The sequence below is a fragment of the Psittacula echo genome, assembly GCF_963264785.1.
Source record: "Psittacula echo genome assembly, chromosome: 6".
Classification (NCBI taxonomy): Eukaryota; Metazoa; Chordata; class Aves; order Psittaciformes; family Psittacidae; genus Psittacula; species Psittacula echo.
Genome location: NC_137743.1, coordinates 2,879,988 through 2,900,928, shown reverse-complemented (window position 1 = coordinate 2,900,928; position 20,941 = coordinate 2,879,988). Strand labels below are relative to the sequence as shown.

Sequence of the window (20,941 nt, the reverse complement as noted above, 5' to 3'; positions counted from 1 at the left end):
CTATAAATATGCCATTCCATGATGAGGAACACATCGGAAATAGTATTTGCTGTGTTTTAGAAGACTGTATCAATACGCCAACCAATTTGTCTTCCTTTGACTGTAATCTCCCATCTGTGTCTCTGGCTGGCAAATCACTCTGCATTGATCCCATTAGTTTGCTTCCTCTTCCCATCAAGTTCACAACAGATGTCATAGAAGGTCGCTTTATCCTGGGCAGCTGTAGAGCTACTTCCAGGCTTTTACAGAATCCCAGGAGTTTTGTTCTTTCACTGTTGTGGGATTGTGCCTCTTCCCCTCCAACCTACCTGATGGGAAGCTGTGAACATGTGGATGGGAAGTATATATGGTTAGAATTATTGAGTAGAAGAAATGGAGGAGAAGGATTTCCTTTATCTTAGCAGAGTAAATTGCGCTTCTCTTGTGGAGCCAGGCTGAGAGTGCTGGGCTGGTTCAGCCTGAAGAAGAGAAGGCTCCAGAGAAACCTTACAGTAGCTCCCAGCGCCTAAAGGGGCTGCAGGAAACCTGGAGAGGGGCTTTGGACAAGAGCCTGTAGGGACAGGCCAAGGGGAATGGCTTTAACCTGCCAGAGGGGAGACTGAGATGAGCTCTTAGGCAGAAGCTCTTCCCTGTGAGGGTGCTGAGGCGCTGGCCCAGGGTGCCCAGAGAAGCTGTGGCTGCCCCATCCCTGGCAGTGTTCAAGGCCAGGTTGGACACAGGGGCTTGGAGCAACCTGCTCCAGTGGAAGGTGTCCCTGCCCGTGGCAGGGAGCTTTAAGGTCCCTTCCCACTCAAACTGTTCCAGGATTCAATGGTGATTCCAATTCCACAGGGAGAACACGTGGGGCACTTTCAAGCTGAAGACCAACCATGAGGCTTGATCCCTAATTACTAAGATCCATGGTGAGATGAATTTAGAGGAGTGTATAATCCTCCATACACCAACTGAAATGGAGTAGACCAGAAGTGCTTGAGAAATTTGTAATTTAATAATACAGAGTGTGGGCTTGCACTGAAAGTTGGAGTTTGGGCATCTCATTTTGGCTGAGAACAAATTACTATCCTTCACCATGAATACCCGTTATTTGTAGCTTCAGATTCATGTAAGATTCTTCATTTTGATTTCAATTTTTTAATACATTAATTTTTGGAAGCTTGTTCTTTTACTTATCTTTGACTTTTAGTCCTTGAACCGGTCTTCTGTAAAGCTGAAGTACACCTTTTGCCTTCAGTAAATTGTCAGAATCAACTTCTGCATTTTGTTGTTCTCCTTCATGGAGTTGATTCCTTATTAGCAATACTTTTCAATACTCCTCTAAGCTCCTTGTTTCCAAAATGAAATGTTGCGTCCAAGTTTTCCTGCTATACTCATAGGTTTCTCTCTATCATTCCTCACTGCGTTGCACTGTCCAGTCTTATCTCCATCTCTTGGCTTTTGCTCTTATGTCCTGGGTTCAGCAGTAGCAGTCATTTTTTCTCCTCCTTAGTAGCTGGTGCAGTGCTGTGTTTTGACTTTCAGCCTGGGAACAGCGCTGATAACACCGATGTTTTTAGTTGCTGCTCAGTAATGTTTACTCTGACCAAGGACTTTGTGAGTCTCATGCTCTGCCAGGGAGGAGGGGAAGCCGGGAGGAAGCAGAGACAGGACACCTGACCCAAACTAACCAAAGAGGTATTCCATACCACAGCACGTCATGGCCACTATATAAACTGGGGGCAGTTACCCGAAAGGCTTAGATCACTGCTGGGGTTGGGCTGGGTACCGGTGAGCGGGTGGTGAGCGGTTGTATTCTCTTCCCTTGTTATTTCCTTTATCATTATTATTATTGGTGGCAGCAGCAGTGGTTTGTGTTGTACCTTAGTTACTGGGCTGCTCTTATCTCAACCCATGGGAGTTAACATTCTTTCCATTCTCCTCCCCATCCCTCCAGGAGTGGGAAGAGGAAGGGGGGGAGTGAGAGAGTGACTGCATGGCTGACTGGGCTTAAACCACAACACCTTAGGAGCCTTATCCTCACGCTCATCATGGCAGTCTAACCTGTCCTTGAACTGCTCTGAAGTGTTTGCTCTTCCTGTGTTCTGCTGAGGCTTTTTGATTTTCAAAAGCCCTTAATCCAGGGATTTTCCTGAAAATTGGTAGGTTTGGGTATCTCAAGACAACAAGAAGAAATGGCAGCAATAAAGTGATGAGGGATGGGAGTGAAATTTTGATGTTGGTCAATGCTAATGAAATGCTGAAGCCAAGAAATACTCAGCGTCATTGACAGAGATAGAGTATTACTTTTAGAACAGGTTTGTGTGATCTCTAGAGCAGTAAAGAAGCAGCAGCATTCTTATCCCTACACAATACAATGTAGGAACAGCAATGTTTTTCACATTTGCCAGTGGGTGCTGCAGTCTGTAAGTCAGTCCATGTCTTCCACTGCTCCTTCATAAACTGAAAATGTAGATAAATGCACACTGATCATTTATTTCTGCTCCTCCTTCCTTCTCCGCACCCTCAAAAAAAGAAGCTTTTACTGCTTTACTGAGCCACAAACACAAAATGTTTGGAACTCCACAGTAAATGCCATGCTTTTGGCTTAAAATGTCTTTTTTTCCGGCTCATGGCATCAGATGGCTTTTTCTTCCATCTAACTAGAGAGTGGTGAAATTCACCTGTCTGCCAAAAATCAGTGCGAGGCTCGTGGCCAGCTCAAATCCCACGTCAGATTGTGAGCCCGTCCGGAGAGCTGTGAAGGACAGAGATTTCTCAGAGAGGAAAGATATGCTGTTTGACCGCGTTCCAAGTGAGGATAGCAAGTTGGCTTAAAGGTTTTTCTGACCATGGCTGTATCTCCCACATCTTGACAGAGAAATACTGTGTTTTAATGTTTGACTTAAAATATTAAGCTTACCTGATGGTTAATTAATGCTATCTGAAATTTAAGCAGCTTGGAATGTCCCTCAGCCATCAGGATATTGCGTGGTAATATTCTTATCCAAGACTATTTCATTTTTACTGACCATTAACTCAGCAGGAGCTAAGAAAGAACCTAAGATCCTCCTCTGCTGCTATGAAGGAACCTCAAAACCTAAATTGGATGCTGCAGTTCTTTCTGGGCAACAAGCAATCCAGCTTCAAAACTGAATTAAATTGCTAGGTTTTCCCTAAAAGCACCTCCTTCTGCATGCTCAAAAGTCTTTCCCATAACAGTCTGTGTGTCTCCACAACTGAATTTAGGCCACACACATTTTTCTTACGCCTTCAATATAAAAGAAGCATTTTCCTTCCCCTGTTGCCAACCTCTCTCTCCGGTACCCTCTCCAGATAAATTGTTTCTTGCATTAATGAGTTGTACATGGTACAAATCCTGTGTAGTAGCTCCCTGTACGGCTCATTCCTCCAGAAGACCTGCCATGTCCTGGGCAAACCTGGGAAACCTTCCAAGGCAGCAAATCTGCGAGGGAGCAGATTGGGAGTTATTGACCTTCAAGAATATAGATTTCATTTATCAGGATCCTTTGCCACAGCCGTGCTGTCCTCACCTGAATAAATTGGCTCTGTAGTAAACAGAGAGATTTTTCAGAGGGTTGTGCAGTGGATTTTAAAGACACGGGTCCTGCTGCTCTTATGATGTTGGGAAAATAACCGGCTTTGGCTGAGTTTTAGGGGATGCTGCAGGTGGTGTGATCCAGCTGCACAAACACCAGGGTGGATAGGGGACCACTGGAGCTCTGGAGTTCAGGGCACATGATATTTGCCCAAGGAAGTTGTGAATGCTCCATCCCTGACAGTGTTCAAGGCCAGGCTGGATGGAGTCTTGGGTGACCAGGTTTAGTGTGAGTGTCCCTGCTCCATGGCAGGGGTTGGAACTGGATGAGCTTTAAGGTCCTTTCCAACACAAACCATTCTAAGACTCTATGATCGCCACTTAAAGATAGGGCAATGGGTACGAGGAAATATGCTACAATAGTGTCATTACTGCATGTATATTGTGCATGAACTAAATCTAGATCATATTTAATTTGAGGCTTCATTTTTTTAGTCTCTGAAACATTTATAAAATCCATTTTTTATTCATAATATTAATATTCAGTAACATCTAAAGAGTTCGTTCAGGATGGCAGAAGGGCAGCGGAAACTCAGCCTCTACTCTGGTGTGCTAACAGTCTTGATTGAAAGGGTGGGAAAGGAAAAATAGTCAAAACCAAGTTTTACTTCTGCTAAACTCATCATTTAATTGGTGGCAATGCTCTATCGGCATTAATGTGTACACTGCACAGGTCTGGGTTTAGAGTCATAGAATCCCAGACTGGTTTGTGTTGGGGGAGACCTTAAAGCTCATCCAGTTTCAACCCTCTGCCATAGGCAGGAACACCTTCCTCTAGAGCAGGTTGCTCCAGGGCATTGCAGCAGCATAGTTGACAGTCTGGGATGGGCTTGCTGTGATGTGACCCATGGGCTGCAAAGCCACAGTGACATGATAGAGCTCCTCTCCTCCCCTCCTCTCTCCCACTGCTAACCCAGAATCCCTTACCTCTTGATGATCAAGTGCAACGAGTGGCAAATATCTTAGCATTGAGGTAATGTTTTGAGTTGCCAGATGTGCTTTGGAAACAGGTCTCGTGCAGCTCCAAAGCTGTTTGCCTGAGATCATCTATAAATATTTTCACAGTGGAAAAGAGAGTAGAATTGCTTTGGGGTTGGAGAGGGACTGGTTAAACGTGGAACGCGCAAGCAGAGAACCAGGACAGGGAAAATTATGGTAATGCCATTTTCTTTGCAATGAAAATGTGCAGAAGTTATGGATGGCTGAAGTTAAACAGAAAATGGCAGTCAAAATGAAGAAAGGTTAAATGATTTTGAAAGGTTTCACTTGCTGGCTTACCAAACAGCTCAATATTAGTTTAGGTTCTATAAATTGGTAGAATATTACTCCTCTGAGTTAAAATTAACTCAGCCTTGTATGTGAAAATGTACTCCATTCTCTGCAACTCTGCCTTCACTATTAAAGTCCTGTTAATTTTTGTTTAGAGATAAAAACATGCTCTGTCTCATCATTCTAGATTAGATCCATAATAGAGATAAAAGCATTCAGAGTGTGCATTCTGCCTCGTGCTTTCCTGCGGACATGATCCCTCATTACAGTGACTGGATTAGTTGTTGTGATGCGCTATTCATCTTCATAACAAGCATGAGGTAGCTCCTGCTCATTCCTTCACCCTAGAAAAATGATAGTATGCACCTTGTCGTGGTAAAACCAAGAGAAGGGGTCGAGCATCACAAGGAGCCATAAGGAAAGGTTAATGGAGGTACCAGCCTCTACCCCCTGTGGGCATCGTCGCCTTTCTGTCTTAAATTAGGTCATTGCTCAGGCTCTGTTTGCCCAAGCATCTGCCCATTTGTTTTCTTTAGGACTCAAAAGCTCCTTTTCCCTTGCTCAGCCATCCCAGAGTTTTCTGGCCCATATTTTCGCCTTACTTGAAGGGCATAAATCTCTCCTCCTTTCTCCCTGCAATCTCTTGTAACTATTCTTCCTTTTGCAGCTCTTCATCTTCTCCACCATCAGCAGTTCCTTGCCTCTTCGGGTTGCTCCTTTCCATCCCTTCCCTCTCAGTCTGACAGGACATTCTCTCATTCCATCCTTTGGTTTGAGGGACGGGTACCATCCACTTGAAAACCGGCACCTTGCTTCCAGGGAGGAGCAGGGGTGGAGAGCAACCCAGTGGGACCCGAGCCACATCTTTTGTGGCATTGACATGAAGACTTGCTGAGGGTTAGGCCTGGCTGGGCTCCAAATTGCTAACTCCTAAGGAAAAAAGAGATTCTAGGTCTCAACCTTGTGTTTGTGCCACTAAATCACAGGTAGCTGTGCCCTGCTTGACTCTGCAGCCAGTGATGTCAGCAGTCTCGGTCTTACTGACAGTCGTATTGTCGTGGTTTAAGCCCAGGCCATAAATCAGAGCCACGAAGTCCACTTCCCCCCCCACCTTTCTTCCCTTCGCTCCTGGAGGGACGGGGAGGAGAATCAAAAGAATGCAGCTCCCACGGGTTGAGATAAGAACAGTTTAATAACTAAGGTATAACACAAATCACTACTGCTACCACCAATAATAATAATGATAAAGGAAATAACAAGGAAGAGAATACAACCGCTCACCAACCGGTACCTCACCCCCACCCCGCAGTGTTCCAGCCCTTCCGGGCCACTCTCCATTCTACCTCCTGGGCATGACGTGCTGTGGTATGGAATACCTCTTTGGCTAGTTTGGGTCAGGTGTCCTGTCCCTGCTTCCTCCCGGCTTCTCCTCCTCCCTGGCAGAGCATGAGACTCACAAAGTCCTTGATCAGTCTAAACATCGGTGCTATCAGCTCTGTTCCCAGGGTGAAAGTCAAAAACACAGTGCTGCAACAGCTACTAAGAAGAAGAAAAAATGACTGCTACTGCTGAACCCAGGACATGTATGAACCCTTAATGTTTTACTTCTAGTTTTATATCAGCATCTAGAACCAGGAGTTTTCCTAGAAGTCTTGTTGTTATCCATGTTTTACTGATACACTAAGAAATGTGATTGCAACTTGCAGATCAAAAGACAAAATTCCCCCAACATTGGTTTTGGGCTGTGAGTGGTGGCGGGGTTCATTTGTGTTGTTTGAGGGGGCTTTTGGCTTTCATGGGGTCTTGCGGATAAAATACTTCTTTATTTTCATAGTGCTTTTAAACCGATGGGATTAGGGGGTCCATATGGGATGCCTGCAGGAATCAGTTGTGTGCATGAAGGTTTCTCTAGGGGTGCTGTTATCCTTCTCTCTCCCCAGCATCCGTCTGCTACCACCTTTGAAAGCTGTGGTGCTTCATTGCTAACTCTTCATTCCCAAAGGTGGATGTCTTCAGGGGAGGGATGGGGAATTGTGTGTTCATCCCTTTTCCTCAGCCCTCCTCTATAAAAAGCACCCGATTGCTCTTTGTAGCTGCAGCTATCTCGGTATTTCACCAGGGCAAGGACCATGCAGCGCGGTGCTGAGAGGAGAATTAGGTGGTGTGGACAGAGGATTTAAATTGAAGATGAAGGGTACTACAAACCACATGGATTTATAACTGGTTCCAAATCTCATTCTTTTAATAAAGTGAGGTCAGCAGTGCCAACCAAACGTCAGCAGTAGAGGCAGGTCACCAGGTTTGATGTTAGATAGCCTGGGGTGCTAACTGAAGCATCTCTTTGCTTTTGAGCAGTTCTTTACATTTAGAGAAGCCAAAAATGAAAAATACATATGTAAAACATTCTTGCTGCTCCTCATTAAGAGTTTTGGCTTCTGAAGAGCTGAAGGAGATTGTTAGGTTTCTTTGGGTCAGTTGAGACGGCTGCTGAATTTCATGGTTGAAGAACAAGAGGGAAAGAAGAACCAATGGGAAAACAGTGAATATATGTGCAAAGCAGTATCTGCAAATTGCCTGTCCTGTGTAACATAGATTATAGATATTGCAGAGAGTTGGTTATGAACTATAATCAATCAACAGCATTTATCCAACGTCCCACGTTTTTTGTGGGCAGGCTGTGTTTAATTATTGTAATAATTAAATTAAATAAATATTATAATTAAATAAATTATTGTAATAAAAATAATGTAATTATTGGACATCTAGTTGAGGTAGGGGGAATTCTTTTATTTCTGAAGCAAGTTGATCATTTTACTTGATTTGTATCAAGTCAATTTGCATTTCCTGCCAGAGAAGGTTATGGAGCTGATCATCTTGAGTGCCATCACATGTCACACACAGGACAACCGAATGATCAGGCCTAGTCAGCATGGGTTTATGAAAGGCAGGTCCTGCTTAACTAACCTGAGCTCAAAGAGTGGTGGTGAATGGAGTTGAACCCAGCTGGTGGCTGGCCACAGGTAGTGAACAAGAGCAGCTTGTGTGGAGGCAGCCAAGAAGGCCAATGGCATCCTGGTCTATATCAGGGCAGTGATTGTGCTCCTGCACTGGACACTGGTGAGGCTGCACCTCGAATCCTGTGTTCAGTTCTGGGCCCCTCACTACAAGAGAGACATTGAGGGGCTGGAGCAGGGCCAGAGAAGGGCACTGGAGCTGGTGCAGGGCCTGGAGCACAGTGTGATGGGGAAGGGCTGAGGGACCTGGGGGGTTCAGTGTGGAGAAAAGGAGGCTGAGGAGAGACATTATCACTCTCTACAACAACTTGAAACGAGGTCTCCTTTCCCAAGTAACAAATGATAAGACAAAAGGAAACGGCCTCAAGCTGCACCAGGGGAGGTTTAGATGGAGATGAGGAGCAGCTCCTTACGAAGAGGGTGCTCAGGCATTGGAACAGGCTGCCCAGGGCAGGGCTGCAGTCACCGTCCCTGGAAGTATTCAAAAGATGAGTAGATGGGACACAGGGACATGGGTTAGTGGCGGACTTGGCAGTGATAGGTTAGCAGTTGAACTCGATGATCTTAAAGGTCTTTTCCAACCTAAACTATTCTGATTCTATGAAATAGAGGATTTCTATTGCTGCCGTGGCTGTTGGCACATCAGATGCGCAGTGTTTTCAGCATGTGATCCAAAGCATTTTGTTATGTTTGTTACCATTCATTTTATTCCAATGTTGTTGCTTAACCAAGGTGTGTAATTCTGTTTTCTTCTTGTGTCGTGACATTTTTTCCACAGATGTGGGAAGAGGCCATTGCCTTGGGTAAAGAACTTGCGGAACAGTATGAAAATGAAATGTTTGATTATGAACAACTCAGTGAACTGCTGGTAGGTTTTTAATGACGCAGACACTGCAACAAATCCTTTTAGAGTTCAATGTCTAAGCCTTTAAAATCAGACTGAAAATCTCTTTTATGGCAGAAAGATGGAGAAAGAGATGCCCACTTTGGCTCTGCTGGACTGACGTTGATTAACTGGCTACCACTGGAGGGCCGAAAAAGAGTGGATTTCTGTTCTTTTAGCTGAAAGAAAAAGATTTCAGTAATGTTAAGCTGATTGATTTGGGGTATAAAAGGAAATTTGGAATTTAAATATAAATGGGAACATGAAAACCTCCCCATTCTCTCTCAAGTGTCTTTCCACATTCACGGTTCTTTTTTTAGGTATGAATAATCCCCAAGCATTCATGTCTAGAGTCAGTTATTTTTGCCCTGACGTTATCCATTCATTATGCCTGCACCATTTTTTATCTCCTGCTCTTTTCCAAAGAGATAAATGGCAGCTGTCACTGTCCCACCGAACTTCTCGACTGTTTTCACAGGAGCTGGGACATGATTCCAGTCCTAAATGAAAACTGTTGACTTTCCAGGTTTTGGTACATTTTACCTTTGCACTCACCAGCCTCCGTCACACACAATGGTGACTTGGGAAGACAAACTCCATCACTCCCAGCATCTCCCCTTTCATCTTCTTCCCCCAGCTCTCTACACTGATAATGACTCCATAAGGTCTTGAATATCCCTTTGATCAGTTGGGACCAGTTGTCCTGGCTGTGTCCCCCCCAGCTCCTCGTGTACCCTCAGCCTGCTCACTGATGGGGTGAGGAGCATAAAAGACCTTGACCCTGTGCAAGCACTGCTCATCGATTACTGAAACACCCCTGTGTGATCAGTGCTGTTTCCAGCACAAATGCAGAGCACAGCCCCATACCAGCTACTGTGAAGAAAATTAACTCTACCCCAGCCAAACCCAGCACAGGTCATTGCACCCTCTTTCTCCACTGACACCAGTGCTCAGTTTGAGGATGGCCAGGAGCCATCTCAGAAGCATCTCCATCCCCATCTCCCCAGAATCTCCCTTCTTAGGGAGGAAAGAATAAAGGTAAATACCACTCCTCTCAATGATATGGTTTCTTCCCTCCTTTGCTTGATCTTCCTTTTCTTTTGTCCATGGTTTTGTCCTCCAGCTCTCTCGAGCTGAATTTATATCCCTTCTTGATATCCTCCTTTTGTGGCATCTTAACTGGTTTTAGTGACAGACTGATTGTATTGATTTACCTTACAAATCTGGAGCCTGGTGTCATGTCACTGTAAGTGATATGAGGGATGTATACCTGGAGGTCCTGTGGTGTGCCAGAAGAGTCTTCCTTGGCCTGCTGCCCACAGGGCTGCATTCAATAGGCAGTATTCTTCATTTCAATATAAAAGGTAGAGATTGTTCCTGAGCTAGAAATGATTCTCATGTGTCAGATATGATTATTCACCAGTAGATAGCTACTTTCCAAGTCTCTCATTTTTCATTTTCCATCTCCTTTATGCTTGCACATGGGAACATGAACAGCTTTGTCACAGAGGCAACCACTCGACTTATCATACTATACCCACTGTGGAGGAGAAGTCTGAATTTACACTTCATGCATTGTAGCTGACGGCCAATAATACTGAGTTATGTATTTTTCACCATTCTCTTGAACAGTAAATATGTCATGCTGTACATTAGCTGACGTAATTCCAGGCAGTGGAACCATGTACAGTTCTTCTGCATATGAAAATGGAGGTTTTTCCCACTTCTAATAGGAGAGACCCAGAACTTCCATTTCTCACAACTGAGTTTATCTGTTCTTTAGTTATCAGGCAAGAGAGATTGAGAGAGATGCCACAAAAATTAGTTGTAGCATGCACTGGGCATTGATCCCTACTAAGGCTAAGATCATAATTCACACTTCCATAGCAGTCAGGTCTCACCTATCCCATTGGCTTTTCTTGTTGCTGCTGCTGCAGGGCATTAGTCTGCTAGTTCTTCTTTTCTTCCTTCCCCATAATAAAATCTAAATGTTTTTGTTTCTTTCTGTTCTCCCTGTTGTCTCTTTTATTCAAGCAATATTAACTGTTAGACTCTAAGACAATTCACAAATAACAAAACAGTTACAACAGGTAAGAAATATACGGCAGAGCTGGGTGTTTGTAGTCTTCTTGCCATTTACTGTTATTCTCATATGGGAGCAGTAACAAACCTCCTCCCAAATCAGGATTCATTCTCTTACAGCAAGTAATAGGCTTAAAATAAGTTAATGAACAGATCGTCTGAAGCTGCACATTTGTTATTATTTCATCATTTGAGATAAAGGATTCTGCTTCGAAACCAGAAGGCGTCCGACATGTATTTCTTCCAAAATATACGTTTTGCTGCAATTCTCAGCTGCATGCTTTCCATATGCAAATAAATAGTTGTAAATATGGAAAAGAAGTAGTATCAAAATGAGAAGCTGGCACCGTCGACATGAGCTGGCTGCAGTGGTTTGTGCTTCATCGTTCCAGGGTTTCGGCGTCAGCAGTGTCGCCATCAGTTCTGGCTTCCTTGCAGATACTTGACCTTCATCAAAATTGAGATATTGGATATGGACCAGTGATGTTCAGCAAGATGGGGATAAAAGTAATGGCTACAAAGTCTAATATATCAAAGCGTTAGCATGTATCTGACAGAAAGGTGAAGAAAAAGGGGCAGATGAAACATGTCCACCTTTAAGCTAGAGATGTACATAGAAGGGATCTAGATCTTAAGTATGACGAATCTCCTACAAGTTTAGGTCATTAAAATTCCTCCCATTTCCTTTGCAGAGAAAGCAAGCCCAGTTCTATGAAAACATTGTGAAAGTGATAAGACCTAAGCCAGACTATTTTGCTGTTGGATACTATGGCCAGGGATTTCCGACGTTCATAAGGGTAAGTGTCCACCTTTTTCCACAGCTGATGGCAGGGTTGCATTGGAAATTGCCCTTGGTGGTGGGGAAAGCACATTATTGTATGTCAGTGGGTTATTTACAATCTACCTAACATTGATGGTTGGGGTTCAGGTGTATAAAACCAAACATTCACAGAATCCCAGAGGGGTTTGTGCTGGAAGGGACCTTAAAGCTTATCTGGTTCTAACTCCCTGCCGCGAACAGGGACATCTTCCACTAGAGCAGGTTTCTCCAAGCCCCTGTGTCCAACCTGGCCTTGAACATTGCCAGGGATGGGGCAGCCACAGCACATTGTTTTTTGCTTTCCAGTTTCTAAGATGGAATAATTGAGAAGGTTTTTCTTCAAACATATCCAATACTTTATACTTCTTCAGAGTATCACTAGAAATGAAGATATACCGCCCAATCCATCAGAGTAATAACCAGAACCACCTGAAATGGTGATGTGTCTGCCTGACAGGGGTCTCTGTGTGTGTGTGTGTATATATATATATAGCTATATATATGTATATGAGTATAGTTATACATGTATATATTTATATATGAGTATGGTAGAGAAGCTTTTGTATGCAATCATGTTTTCGTTGAGTATTCTTGCATCTACTGTGCATTTCAAAAGGCACCGTTGCAGAACTAAACCCAGTTGGGCAAATGTAAACTATTCCAGTTTGCTACCCCTGGTCATAACACCCTTTTTCTAGTAAGTGCTGTATAATTTTTTCACCAGGAGTTCATTGTGACACGAGCAATGAAGTTAAGCATATTTAGATGCAAGTTGATGTCAAAACTTACTTTAATATGTTTGATCTGTTAAAATCAAATCGCCTTTTACACTTTTTTTGGAACGTAATGTTCTTATTCAGTGTATAAATGGACTGTATAAAATAGTTCTTCATTTTCTTTATTGTTAAAAGAAGAAATCAATACTTAGAAATACAATACACTTAATTTAAAAGTTATGCAGACAGATGTACAATGACAAATATCGAACAGACTACTATACAGTCTAGGATGTATGGGTCTTCTAGAAGTCAGTATCTTTGAACCTTCTCCTAAAATTGGCATCATTTTCTCTTTGCTAGCTACTCTTTGCTACTCTTACTAGCTCACTTCATTGTCTTTTAATAAATATTTGTGTGTGTAAAAAGCCTCATTCTGTTTACTTACATTCATTCTACCATTAGCTGTGGATGAGAGGAACAACAGAGGAACATCTTGGATTTGTCTCTCTGTAGCTCCTCTATAATTAGAGGATATAATTCATCTTAATGCATTTTCAGTGGGCACCAATTATATACAATCTTGTAATCACATATTTGGATCCTGTTAAATTTAGTGTGGTTTATCCATATGTCTAAAGGTAAGCACATGCTTAATGATCTCAGTACTGAACTGGAGGTAGGGAAATCCATTTGTGCTTTATTGAATTGGCAGGAAATATTTGTACTCTATTGATTATATCACAGTGTGAGGAATGTAACATTTCTCACTTAACAGCATTGGAGTCAATGGTTCGAAGATCCCAGTTCATTACTGAGGATGCTGGTATTAAGATCAGAGAATCATAGAATAGTTTGTGTTGGAAGGGACCTTCAAAGCTCATCCAGTCCAGCCCCCTGCAATGAGCAGGGAAATCTTCAACTACATCAGGTTGCCCAGAACCACATCCAGCCTGGCCTTGAGTGTCTTCAGGAATGGCGCATCCACCACCTCTTTGAGCAACCTGTGCCAGTGTTTTACCACCTTCATTGAAAATATTTCTTCTTCACATCCAGCCTGAATCTGCCTCTTTCAGTTTAAACCCATCACCCCTTGTCCTATCACAACAGGTCCCGCTAAAAAGTCTCTCCCCATCTTTGTTACTGCCACTTTTTAGAACTGAAAGGTCACAATAGGGTCTCCCTGAAGTCTTCTCCAGGCTGAACAAGCCCAGCTCTCTCAGCTTTTTCTCACAGGAGAGATGCTCCATCCCTTTGATTATGCCTTTCAATTTGCTTCCAGAACAAAGTCTTCATTTACCGGGGGAAGGAGTACGAACGCCGCGAAGACTTCGAAGCACGGTTATTGACCCAGTTCCCAAACGCAGAGAAAATGAAGACAACGTCTCCCCCAGGCGATGACATTAAAAACTCCTCTGGCCAGTGTATCCTTTGGTTGTACAGCAGCTCCTGTGGCCACACGGACTGAGGATTTATGGCCAACACAAGCAGGAGATGGTTGAATTTCTGCCTTCATGGGTGCAATGCATTCATTTTGTTGTTCTCTTCTTCCTTCATGTTCCCGTTAGAGCTGCCTGTTCTGCATGATTGAAATTTGCTTTTCAGTTCTTAACCCCTGAATTCAGATATTCAGTGCTTTACTGTAAAGCCCAAACTGGATTTGCCATCTAAATTTCACAGGCCAGTGTCGGAACAGATCGTGAGGTGAGTTTGGGTTGAGTTTCCACCTTTTCAGTTTCCTTTGAAGAACTTGAACTAGTTCTTCATAGAACCCTAGAGTTGTCTGGGTGGGAAGGGACTGTAAAGCTCCTCCAGTTCCAGCCCCTGCCACGGGCAGGGACACCTTCCACTGGAGCAGCTTGCTCCAAGCCCCTGTGTCCAACCTGGCCTTGAGCACTGCCAGGGATGGGGCAGCCACAGCTTCTCTGGGCACCCTGTGCCAGTGCCTCAGCACCCTCACAGGGAAGAGCTTCTGCCTAAGAGCTCATCTCAGTCTCCCCTCTGGCAGGTTCAAGCCATTCCCCTTGGCCTATCCTACATGCCTTTGTAAAATGTCTCTCTGTACACAGCCAAGGAGAGTAGTAATTGTGAGGACATTTTGTAGATAATATTAGCGGCAATTCCTTCCAACCCACTGGAAAACAGTGATCCCGTAAGCATCTTATATTTATTCATAAACTTCTATTCCAGTGCTAGAGTTTAGCAGCAATTCCTAAACAGCTAGTGTTTGATTTTGATTGTGCTTTTCCCTTTCTTCAGTTTCTACAGGGTGAATGAAGTGCAGCGGTTTGAGTATTCACGCCCTGTTCGTAAAGGAGAGAAAAACCCAGACAATGAATTTGCGGTAAAAAGATGATCAGAGAGTACTCTGGGGGTTTGCTTGTTTATTCCCTTCCATTTGGAGAACGTGAAGCATTGATTATGTCTTGGTTGTTGAAAAAAAAAGGCTTAAACGTGGTTATTTTTCATAGAAATCCAGTTAACCCAATTCGTCGTGTTTTATAATGGACAAAACTCTTTTTGTTTTCTTAAAAACCAACTATTTTGATAGCAAAGCATAAGGTGGCTCTACCTGAAAAGATACATGTCTCTCGCCAAAACATATCTTGCCATGAAGATTCCAGTCAGGCATCTAAAAGTCTTTTTGCAGTAATACTTTTATTTGTTAACTAAACCATATGTTTCATGTAATGGTCAATAAAACTCCGTTTGAGCACAGCTTGTATCCGTCAAAACGTTTACAGCAGGTTACATCAAGTTGATTGCCTTTTTGGTTTTTATAGACACCATTTTATTCACAGGGGTTCTAGTGGGTGCAGTTAGTAGTAAAGTAGTAGTGTAGTAGTAATTAAAGTTAGAAATCAGTGCATATTTCTTGAGCAAGGAACTTGGGTTTCTGTGGAGTAGCAGGCTCTAATCCAATCAGTGTGCCACAAAATGCTGAGTATTTGGTTTCCTACAGGTTGGATGGGACTTGGAGCAAGCTGCTCTAGCGGAAGGTGTCCCTGCCCATGGCAGGGGGTTGGAACTGGATGAGTTTTAAGGCCCTTTCCAACCTAAACCGTTCCAGATTCTATGATTCCTTTAATGTCTGTAGCTACTCTTGGTGGCAGTCGTATCAAAAATCATGGATTTGCTAATCTGGGTGGGTTTAGCTGAGGAGGTAGGAGACCCTTCTTTTCCAGATGCATAATGCTAGACTGGAGTGCTGTAGTTTCCAATATGTTTTGAGTGTAGGTAGAAAATGCAGTTTTATCTATATCACTTTGAAATCACTTCTGTTAATAGAGAATGGCATAATCAAGTCTGTTTTACAGAAAGCTTCATAATAAATAAGATGAGCCACCAACATCTGCCAGTTCTAGCAAAGTCTAGAAGCAAGAGATATCTTTGATATATGTCAAGGAAGACATGTTCAATCACATACGCTTAAATTCAGACTAATAAGGAGATGTTGCAATGAAGCTGTTGCAGTTTACAGCTCAGATGGAATCACAGAATCACAAATTCAGGTCAAGATGGGATCTCAGGTCCAGGCCTAGCCCAGGCAGGACCAGCTCTGGGGTCAGAGCTGCTCAGAGCAGGACTTGAAACCTTCAAGGATGGGGATGGCCCGGCTTACCCTGGGAGCCCATCTTGGCTCCTCTGTCCTCCTGGGGAGGAAGCATTCTCCATATTAATAGGATGTGGTTTTGTGGGGGATGGTCCTTAAAAGCTCTCATGGGAAAAATGACAGTCCAAGTAAAACCACTGGACCTTTTAGATAGTGTTCTCCTTCGTTAAGAGAGTAGTTGTTCTCTATTAAGTCATGTATCAGATATAAATCTGTGCCGGTCGCTCCATCATCTCCCCAGGCACATACTGTTTGAAATGTCCCCCTGGCTTAACAGTGTCTGTCCTATTGTGGATTGTTTTCCTGTTTAGAATGCTTTAAAGCTTTGCTTAAGATAAAAGCTATCAATCTGATAACGTGATGTTTGTGTTATACTTGCAGAATATGTGGATTGAGAGAACCGTCTACGTGACTGCTTACAAATTACCAGGGATTCTGAGGTGGTTTGAAGTCAAATCCGTTTTCATGGTAAGATCAATTTGTCTTTATTGAAATTGCATAAAAGACTGAGGCTCTTACACAGCCAGGGAGCAGTTATATTTCTGTACGGCTGTGCTTCAGTTCTGTGAACAAGCAATCAATGGGACTATATCTGGCATCTGAAGACAAGGGGAACTTGCTTGCTGAGGATGCTGATTATTGACTGAGGGTGACTCAAGTAATGCTTTTCCACTCCTGAGAGGAGCAAATGTGAGCTGACTCTTCCAGACCTTTAGGTTAAGGTCTGATCAAGTGCTTGAAGTACTTTTATAAAGTATTTCTGGCTTTCAGCAGGCTACAGCCATTACAGCCTATGGTGTGAGCTGTGTGCCTAAAATGAAGAGGGACCCGAGGTGGTGTAGGGGAGCTCTGCTACATCAAGGTGAAACTGGTCTGAATTTTGGAAACGGGGATTTGGGTGCTTTGATTGTCATATTCAAAGTACACCATAAATCAAATGTATTCTACGTGTCTGCGTTTCTTCTCTACTTATCACTTTTGATCGAAGGTTTGTTGTTGTTTCCTTTCCATAGTTAGCTCAAATGCACCCTAGCAACCTCACAGAGCAGCTCCAAATTAGGCATTTCTGATCTGCCATTTAGACTGGTTAGATTAGAAATATCCATTAAACGCCTTTAAGATTAAGTTACTCTTACGCAGCTGTAATTTTTAAGTAGCAATAAAAACATTGTTACTGCAGTGTTTAAATCTCTCTTGTGAGGCTTATTTTTAAAGGAAAAGAACAATTTGCATATGATTAATTAAAACCTTTTTCATTGCTCCATTGAGGTTGTGTTGGACAGTTGTATTTAGATGAACAGAAGTAATGCGGAAAATTACTATGGTATCTATAGTAACAGAGTATGAATGTGGGGTTTGACAGTAATAGGCAGCTGAATAAAACACATTGAATTCTTAATGAACTTTGTAAGTTCAATATGATCCTGATAGAGAAGATTGTGTTTATCTTCATGATTGCAAAAAGTGGTGTTTGTGAAGGCTGAGGAAAGTCTCTCTTCCTTATGAATTAAGAGCACAGGCTGACAGGCTGCTTCGTGCAGGCAATTTGTATACGCACACCTTAAACACTACACAAGGCATAAATCCTTGGAGAGGGCTTTCTGTGAGCTCTTTGAAAGTAGGGATTATTTTAGTCACGTAGCTGAAAAATGATACCAGAATGGAGCTTAATAATAGGTGGGAAGACGGCAATGGGTAACTTTTGCCCTAGCTCTGGCATAGTTACTCCAAAGTCAGGATGACTTTCTTCAACATTCCTGTCAGCTGGAAACATGATCACGGGGTTTACATTCCTGTAAGGCTAAATTCTGACTATGGATACAGATAACATTGATGTTTCGCTAAACACTCTGAATTAAAGTAGCGTTGCACATTTCATATTTTATTGATGGAGCTAGAATATCTTTAAAGGAAGGGGTGAGATCATAGGAAACCAGTGCTGAGAGAGAAGTGAGTAGTTTGATTAATGCAGTGTATTATGCTACCTAACCCATAGAGGAACATGCATAATTGCCTTCAATCTATTTGCTTTTAAAACTCCTTCTGATTCCTTTTACCTAAACCTTTTCAATCTGTTCATTATCTGTGAGGAATTTGTTGTACACATTCCTTATTCTCGATCTGATTTGTTTTAGCTGGACACAAGTAGTTGCAGGGTAAACATTTGCTGAGGCCAGGCAGTGAATTAGAAACTGGATTTGGAATTGCATTTGGTTTTAAAAGGCAAAAATGCTAATCTCTGTTTTGCTTTGATGCTTAGGTTTTTAGAGTTGCTATTGGATCAGGAGTATGTAGTTTCTGTTTGCCCTGAATAGATGGTGTAGTGCCCAGAGTTAGCAAGCTACTTGGAAGACTCATAATTCACAAATATAGATATTTTTAATAGCTGTCAGTAAGTTCCAAAGCACAGTTTATAGTAGGAGGATGGGAACTGCAATTCTCCATCTGCTTTTAAAAAGATTAGAGGGAGGATTAGAAGAGTAGTAAAAGAAAGGAGACGGAGAAAGAAAGCCGTGATTGCTGATAGAGAGAAGTCAAAAAAGTCAGCTCAATGAGTGCTAATTTCTGTAGATATTCAAGAGCTTTAAAAGCAATGGTTCATCAACAAATTATTGCATAGTTAGAAGCCCATTAATACAAATGACAGAATCCTAAATTTAGCAGGTGATGCTCACAACAGTTCGCGCTGAATCAGATGTGGTCTTGCTTCCCCAAGGCTAAATTGCACCCACAGCACATCCAGCTCGCAAGGGCAGTCATCATCTGTCCATCTGAGCCCGCTCTGCTCCACGGAACCATCGTGCTCCTTAACGTGCCTTCCACAATAATTCACCAGGCACACTGCTAAAAATGCTAATTAAAGCATCCTTGATGTAATCAGATGGCAGGTGTAAGAGTAACTAAAGAGATTTGATTATAAGTGGTTCTCAGGAACATGGTAAGCAACTGATAGCCAGGTAGAAGTGCTGCTTTGTTTATGTAGCATTTATGTAAATTAGGCTGTAATCAAATATACACTTGCATTTTCCTCACAGGCCTCAATTAACCTTCCTTTTCTATTCCTACCACATCATTTCTTTAATGTAAATAAGCCGTGTCTTCCAGTGAGGACTGTCTGTGCCCCAGGATGCTGCAAGTTAGTAATTTTCGCCCCGTTCACTAAAGGGACATATTTCAGCAATATTTCAATATTTTAATACTGTTTTTCCAACATATCATTCTGAAGGACACAGTATCTGGTTGTAAATAATAGTCGGAGATTTTACAAGGGCCTGTAGGGACAGGCCAAGGGGAATGGCTTTAACCTGCCAGAGGGGAGACTGAGATGAGCTCTTAGGCAGAAGCTCTTCCCTGTGAGGGTGCTGAGGCGCTGGCCCAGGGTGCCCAGAGAAGCTGTGGCTGCCCCATCCCTGGCAGTGTTCAAGGCCAGGTTGGACACAGGGGCTTGGAGCAAGCTGCTCCAGTGGAAGGGGTCCCTGCCCGTGGCAGGGGTTGGAGCTGGATGAGCTTTAAGGTCCCTTCCAACACAAACCAGGCTGGGATCCTGTGGTTCCATGATCAGTCATTTAAAATAAAGCAAATTTTACGCAGTACCAAGGCTAATTCACCTCATGAAGACGTCTGAGGAGCTCCCTTCATCAGCCTATGTGAGAAAGAATATTTCTTCCTTCAGGTATCAATGTTCAGTTGAATAAAGTGTGACCTCATGGGAAAAGCACAGCAGCTGGCTTAGAAGTCATCTCTTCAATATATTAATATTAAATATATTATTAATATATTAAACTTCATTTCCTTGGAAATACACCAAAATAATCACAGCAAAATTATCAGCTTGATTTTTGAGCTGCTTAGGATTACATTTTCCATCAGAAAATCCACATTAAGTTATCATTTCTCTTCCTACGTTAAGCTGTATCTTCTTTGCACTGCTAAAACACACTGACTTGTAATCTTTGGTGTTCTCTGTAATCCTCCAAAAACCTCACGTGGGTCTTTTCAGAGCCTAAACATTGTGCTGTTGTGCTGATGTATAATCCATCCTACAGCAGTGAAATGCATTTAACATATCTCCACTCATATTAATAGATCAGAGCTCAAGTATCTCAATGCCTGAAATGATCCTTTCTGTTAATTATTGGTTAAAATATCTTTGGTTCTGAAACCCCTAATATCTTTCTAATTGTGTCAGTTTGGTGGCCAGCCACTTCTGTAGTAGGTCAAAAACCTGATTCTTGATTATAACATCCTTTTGTTCTTACTTTAGGTTGAAATCAGTCCACTGGAAAATGCGATAGAAACCATGCAGCTCACAAATGATAAGATCAATAATATGGTTCAACAGCACTTAAATGATCCAAATCTTCCCATCAACCCTCTCTCGATGCTGCTGAACGGCATTGTGGATCCTGCGGTCATGGGAGGGTTCACAAACTATGAGAAGGTAACGTCAGAATTGCCTGTCCTTCACCTCTTCACCTCTTGGAGATGGGTCTCTATTCGTACATAAACACTATGTGGGTCTCCCCACATACGTACTTAGAACATTGCTTAAAACCTACCACTTTTGCTTGGACTCGATCATCTAAAAGGTCTTTTCCAACCTAGTTGACTCTAGGATTGCATGATTTCAAATGTCTTTCTGGTATTTATGGATGGATTCTTGGCTTTCTACATTTGAAGTAAGAGTTGATGTGTTTAGCAGCAAGAATACTTCTGTAGGGGCACGGTGGACAATCCCTTACTAGAGTTAGACACTGCCAGCATTCCCAGTGAGGGCTCTCATGCTCTTGGACATAGGAGCTGAGAATTTCTGGGTGTACTTCAGTGACCGAAGTAGCTGGCTGCAATTCTCTCCTTTGCTTTCAAACAGATGAGTTTTTAAAGGATGAATCCAATGGTAGAGACTCTGAGATAGCAGTGAGCTGCAAATGTGTCTAAATGGCCTTAACTGC

At 42.7% G+C, this 20,941-nt stretch overlaps 1 protein-coding gene across 10 annotated transcripts in view; it reads left to right on the top strand.

The window, feature by feature from the left end:
• The window catches only part of DOCK1 (dedicator of cytokinesis 1), a gene marked incomplete at its 5' end in the record, with an annotated part of 322,176 nt that overhangs the window by 263,595 nt on the left and 37,640 nt on the right, over positions 1–20,941 (top strand). For 9 of the 10 annotated variants that reach the window (XM_080621564.1, XM_080621560.1, XM_080621556.1 and 6 more), the window contains 7 exons: positions 8,654–8,743; positions 11,533–11,637; positions 13,659–13,800; positions 14,002–14,080; positions 14,636–14,720; positions 16,371–16,457; positions 20,254–20,430. In XM_080621564.1, the coding sequence (XP_080477690.1) occupies positions 8,654–8,743; positions 11,533–11,637; positions 13,659–13,800; positions 14,002–14,080; positions 14,636–14,720; positions 16,371–16,457; positions 20,254–20,430 (765 nt within the window). The remainder of the gene's footprint in view (positions 1–8,653; positions 8,744–11,532; positions 11,638–13,658; positions 13,801–14,001; positions 14,081–14,635; positions 14,721–16,370; positions 16,458–20,253; positions 20,431–20,941) is intronic. The other variant, XM_080621563.1, reaches the window with a different exon arrangement.